This window comes from Bidens hawaiensis, unplaced genomic scaffold (assembly GCF_021521415.1).
Source record: "Bidens hawaiensis isolate Kalapana, Puna unplaced genomic scaffold, B.hawaiensis_p1.1 tig00055902_1, whole genome shotgun sequence".
NCBI classification, from domain to species: domain Eukaryota; kingdom Viridiplantae; phylum Streptophyta; class Magnoliopsida; order Asterales; family Asteraceae; genus Bidens; species Bidens hawaiensis.
This window is the reverse complement of record NW_027500074.1, coordinates 21,399-27,528: the sequence shown is the minus strand read 5'-3', so window position 1 is coordinate 27,528 and position 6,130 is coordinate 21,399. Positions and strand designations below refer to the sequence as shown.

General features: G+C 33.6%; 1 protein-coding gene across 1 annotated transcript; it reads right to left on the bottom strand.

The window, feature by feature from the left end:
• Window positions 1-1,150: 1,150 nt before the first annotated feature.
• On the bottom strand, window positions 1,151-1,810 carry LOC143601215 (uncharacterized). The gene has a single exon (XM_077078683.1). The coding sequence runs from the start codon at window positions 1,808-1,810 to the stop codon at window positions 1,151-1,153; it is 660 nt and encodes a 219-aa protein (XP_076934798.1).
• Window positions 1,811-6,130: the final 4,320 nt, after the last annotated feature.

Genomic DNA, 6,130 nt, shown 5'->3' with positions numbered 1-6,130 from the left:
TTTGAAAGATGCGTTTTATATTGAGGATGACAATATGACATACCCTCCGGAATTCACTTGTATATATCACAGATAAAGTCAATTAAATATTAACATTGATAATAAAATTAAAGAAATCAAATCAAATACATAAGATAGTATATTGTCGAAATTACGATAGAAGAGAGTCTAGAAAACAAATTGACACTTAGATCTGAATGAAAAACAAAAGCAGTTGAAGAATATAATCGATTACACAGATACATGATATCAAGGAATTATACCTACGAATCTACGATAGAAGAAAGGTTGCCAGATCATTGAGATACATGCATACAATCATCGAGTAGTCGAGGTAAGGAGTTAGGGTTTCGGTGATAATAGTTGTTAGAAGCGTAAATATTAAAACCGGGTATGGGTTATAATATTTATGGTAAGTGTGTTTTGGATCAAAGAGAAGTGAGCAAGAAAAACACCATCAAGAATGGATGATATAATGAAATGTGTCACCTACATTTTCTTTTATTAGAAGAGTGATATATAGGTAGATTTGAAGAAGCTTATTTAAAAATGGTTTTTTAGCTAAATTACTTATTTACTCTCAAATGATGGTGGATTAATAATTATTAAAACAACTTATTACTGTAACAAATTAAAGAATGATAGGTTTAATAACTTATTAAGACGCATAATCAACTTATAGAAAATAAGCTAATTCAAACACTTAAAAAGAGCTTAGTAAATAACTGAAAATAAGCTATAAGCTACTTTAAAATATAAGTATAAAAAAATATAAAATAATTAGTTACATAGAATTTGACTCGGCACTAGAGTAATAAATTAAGATTATACCTTAAATAAAATTTGAGTCAGAGAAATTAACCTTCCTTTCTAGAAAAATAGAACCTCATACATTAATAAATTATTATGATTAAATCCTTTTATTCACAATAACAAACCAATAAACCAATAAATATAACAGTCAACAAAGCATAAATCTCCCAAGACTCGATTCCACTACAATCTAATGAATAACACAAGCCGTGTCACTCTTCTGGTCAACGATTTCAAAACCCAGTCGAACAAACACACACTTGCAATCAAATTGGCCCCTTTACACCCTCCACCATTAATCGGACCAAAACGCTTCATTCCAACATTAAATCCCAACTCAATAACAAACCATAAACTTGCAAACCGGAAGAACCAAACCCGACGCCAAAACAAGACAGATGGTGACCAAATATCGGCGACAATAAGTTATCGGCTTCCATTTAATCTCGACACTCGAACTCTTCATACTCTTCCCATTATTCGCCTCTTTCGACAAATCAAAACTAACCCCTTTCATCCTCAACTCCTGAATGCATCGGGCCAAACCGCGGTTTTCAGTCTTCGCCCGCAAAATCTGCCCGTGCACTTTCCAGTATGAAAAGATTTTCATATGTACCAATACCACCATCACAATACAAAATGAGGATGACGTCGTCATTGGTATCCACCATTTGTGACAAACGGTAACGCCTGCGACATTATTATTATTCGATGACCCGAATAAAATTGTGAAGAAGAGAATATGAAACGCGAAGAAAAATAAACAGAGCTGGAATACTTGACGTCTGAGGGTATCCAATCGGGTTTCTTTCAAAGCGATCAGACGGCCCGATAGATCTTCTTCTCTTTGTAATAGCTTTAGAAGCAAGAGATGGCCCGGGGAATCAGAGATTTCCATCAACGGGTGGTCTTTGACTGCAGAGATTAGTTTGTTTTCGTGGTCTGCGGATGCCGGGATTTCAACGAGGTGGTGGTGGACATCTTTGGTTTCGGCCATTGGTCAAGTTAAATAAATAAATTAAATAAACGAAATGAATCTGAAATGTGAGATTGTGGTTAGATTTGGAAATAACAAGGTGAGATCTGGATGATTCAAGTGACGATTTGTTGTTGGATATTTTGAGGGGGGTTTTATGAACGCCTGAGACGCAACGGTCTCTTTCCTTGTTTATTGCCTCCAACGGTCACATTTTTTCATTTTGCTAAATTGACAGTTTACCCCCCTCCCCTCATACTTTTGTAGTTCAGCTGTTTATACTTAATCCCTCTCTCATATGATTTCTAACGGAAAAACAACCCTGACGTTTAAAATTTAGTTTACAGTTGAGATCTAGAGTTTGTTACTTTCTCCGTCTAATTAAAAGTGTTTATATTTTTTTGAGATACAAATATACACTTTCAAAATTTATTATTCAATTTACAAGTTTACTTTTAAACATACACAACTAACATTAATAAACAATATTGATGGAACCAATTTCCAAGTACATTATTATCATTTGGTAAACCAAAAAAGTAATTCTTCAATCAATCTTAAATTTTGTGTGTCATGACACTTTTAATGGGACGGAATGAGTATTTATTTAAACCACTTTTTAAAACATTTATGTTTTTTTTGCCAACAATAGTATGTTAAGGGGTAAGAGCATTCTCATTAGAGGTGAAAAAAAAACCCGAACCCGAAACCGGACCCGACAAAAACCCGGAAACCGGTTTTTTTAAATCTGGGTTTTTAATACCTGAACCCGAACCCGAACCTACCCGTAGGGTGCGAATATGGTATGACTTTCAATGCTGAAACCTGTACCCGATAATACCCGAAACCCGGTACTAGTTACACCCGAAACATGATTCTTGTTATACCCGAAACCTGGGATTTTTGCATACCCGGACTGGGTATTTTGCATACCCGAAGAGGATTTTATATATACCCGGATATTAGTGTCTGTGCACATGTGCATGTGTGGCACTTGACAAGCACATATTTGATATAAACAATTATTTAGAGCAATATCTTTTGATATACCAAACAAAAATTTAAAGCAAATAAAATATATGTTTTTTATATCAATTGTTTAGTTGTTTATATATGTTTGAATGAACTTTAAAGTTTGTATACAAAAAAAATGGAGTTGGGATAAAAAAAACGAAGCAGACCCGTTAAGAGAAGAACGCTACAGAAAAAGAGTTTTTTTAATACCTGATAACAGGGTATTCTAATTCCAGGAAAACGAGTTTTTTCAATACCCGGAAATAGGGTATTCAAATACCCGGGTATTGAAGACCCAGTTCAATGCCCAACCCGGACCCGGAACATAGGATATGGTTTTTCAAGCAAATACCCGGACCCGAACCCGACCCATGTATTACTAATACCCGATTATATCCGAACTCGGGTTTTTCTAATATCCGATTTGTGCACCTCTAATTCTCATCCAACCCCTATCCCTAAATCCAATATTACACTAAAACACACTACGTTTCTCTCTCATTTTTAATTAAATAATACTTTTTATACTTTTATCATTACCATTTCCATTTCCTTCACTTATAACCACTTTCAAAATATATTAAAAAATTGTAGGAGGTGAAAAATAACTTTTCATATATACAGAAAAATCACTGCGTTTTTGAAAATATAAAAACTTTTCACTCATAACACCCTTAATCACTCTTTAAATTATAAAAACACATCACACATAAAATTGTTGTTGGATGAGAATGCTCTAAGAACATTTATAACCTATCAGTCATCCTCATCTCTTTAATTACACTAAAAAACACTATATCTTTTCTGTTGTTCAATTGAATAATTTTTTTTATACTTTTATCATTACAATTTTCTCTCTTTTATACTCACAATCAAGTCAACAAATATTAAATAAATAAATACGGGCAAACTTTGTTTTCCCAAATTTACAAAAAATCACTATTTTTCTATCTCCACCCTATAATTAATACTCGCAACCATTCAAAATGTCAGGATCGATTTATCACTATCAACCTTGTAAGTAACAACTTAATGTTGACAAGACGGTTAGAAATCTTTTTATGTGAAAACTCGATGAAAATTAAAGGCGGAATCAATAATATTCAGGTTGTTGCTCAAAGAACACAAAAATGACAAAAACACACAAGTCACTCAAAATATTTCCATTGATATTAATTCAAAGTACAAAGAAAATCTCTAGGGGATCTAGGTGGAATGTCAGGTGGAGGCTACTTTTCGTACAGAGATATTCTGTTGCTAAGAAAGTCTAATCAGTTGTCAAACACCGTGTTCTTCTCTCTATGTGTACTCAAAACTTTTCTTAAATATGCACACATGACACCTTCTATAAACCCTAATGATTGTTACATATTTTATTCAAACGTATTCAAAATATTACAAGTGTAAAAGGTCTTCGAGTAAGCTTTTGTCTTTGTCGAGCAGACCTTGTAATCCACAAGTGTGCTGGAACATTCTCCGAGCAAGCTTTACTTAGAATGAATATTTTCCTTGGAAAATATTTTCAAGCACACTTCAATCTTCATAATAATATCAAACTTTGCTCGATAATATCCTACGAGCAAACTTGCTCTTCTTGATCTCTTCAACCTTTTGTTGATAACTTATTCCAGCAAACTAAGTGTGCTGGTGACACTGTAGCTTTCTCGAGGTTGAACCTTGCTCGTAAAAGTCTTTAGTATAATTCCATCATCTTCATACAAGTGTGCTTGAGATATTTCTTATTAAAACCTTGCTCGACCCATGAAATTACTTGGTTTAAGCATGGTTAAGTCAAGAGTTTGCTCTGAAGCAAACCTTGCTCGACTGAAGAACAACCTTGCTTGATGAAGTGTAGTTTGCTCGAACTAAACACTTAGAATAATTCCAGAAGATAACCTTGCTCAATGTAAGATACCTTGCTTGAATAAGATCTAGGCTTGCTTGAAGTGCCTAGTTTGCTCGTATTCCATACTTAGCCATATTTTGAGGAGGTTGAGAAGATTCCAATATTCCATGATCAATTCTTGATCCCAACAATCTCCCCTAGATTGGAACAAACACAGATGCGCCAAAACGCTTGTAGGTTACATACACTTGTCTAAAAATACACATCAAATTCTCAAAAGCAATGAATTACATTACTTAAAAGAAATATTACATATTCAAATTAAAGTCAAAACTAATAAACCAAATCAACCATCATAAGAAGTTCAAGAAATCCTTATTGTTCAATATTTTCTCTTGTTTCTTAGTTGGTTGATTAGGGGACTTGCTACTTCTGCCGCCTTTTGTTGAAGCATGAAAATTTCAGAGTAAAATGGATGGTCACAGGGTAGGTTCCGTCTCTTTATGTCAATAAGATCTTTCAAATGCAGAAATTTTAGTTCATTGTTATGTTAAATTACATGAAGTAACTTCCCCTTATAGTTTCTCAGCATGAACCTTTCATTTCTATCATCATACAGAATGTTTGCACTTTGTTCATTTCTTTGAACTTGTGGGATTGGAGCATTCATTATCCTTTCAATGTTGCTACACTCCTTGATAACATAACATTGTTTGCTTGATGAACCTGCAAATATTGGTTTCTCAGTTTCTGACTTTGTTATCCAATCCCTTCATTTTGTTCAGAAAGGGAAATCCCAATTTTGCTTGTTCCCTCAAATATCTTAAAAATTCATTTTGTTGTGCACTAGTAGACATGTGTCTTTTCTGATAATCATTCAAGTGCATTGCAGCCATTTCAGTAACTTGTTTTTAGAGCAATGTCACTGAAATCTTCCTTGAGAAATATTGATCTTAATTCTCCATTTTTCATTAAAGCTTTCAGATCCTTTGCTCTAGAGTCATAAAATAATCCGTTTGGTAAGTTTTCAACATTGACTGAATGATTTTCTTCTGCAACTTTTGCTCTTTTAATAGGTTCAGGCACTTTGAAAGTTGGTTTTGGTTTCCTTGGGGTATACCCAGACCCTTTTCTTTTCTTTTCATTATATGGTTTAGAGAGTGAAGAATTTGACTTATCCAAAGAAATTTTTATTTCAGTTATCTCATGCTTTCATTGATAAGTCTTCTTTTTAGACACCCTCTTGAGTTTCTGTCATTCTTTGCTCAAAAACCATTTTGGCCTTTAGTTCAGATTCATCAATTTACAGAATTTCTTCATTTCTCTTAGGAGTATTCATGAGCTGTATTTGTTCATTTTCTGATGCAAATCCTTTTCCCTTGAACTTCTTTCTCTCCTCTTTAATATTGTAATATTCATGGATCACTTGATTTCCTTTTTTTTTCAGAAACTCGTCAATTTTCTTATGATCTGAATCATCG

Coding starts and splice junctions, on each gene's coding strand:
- LOC143601215 (XM_077078683.1), bottom strand. CDS start 1,810: ATGGCCGAAACCAAAGATGTCCACCACCACCTCGTTGAAATCCCGGCA.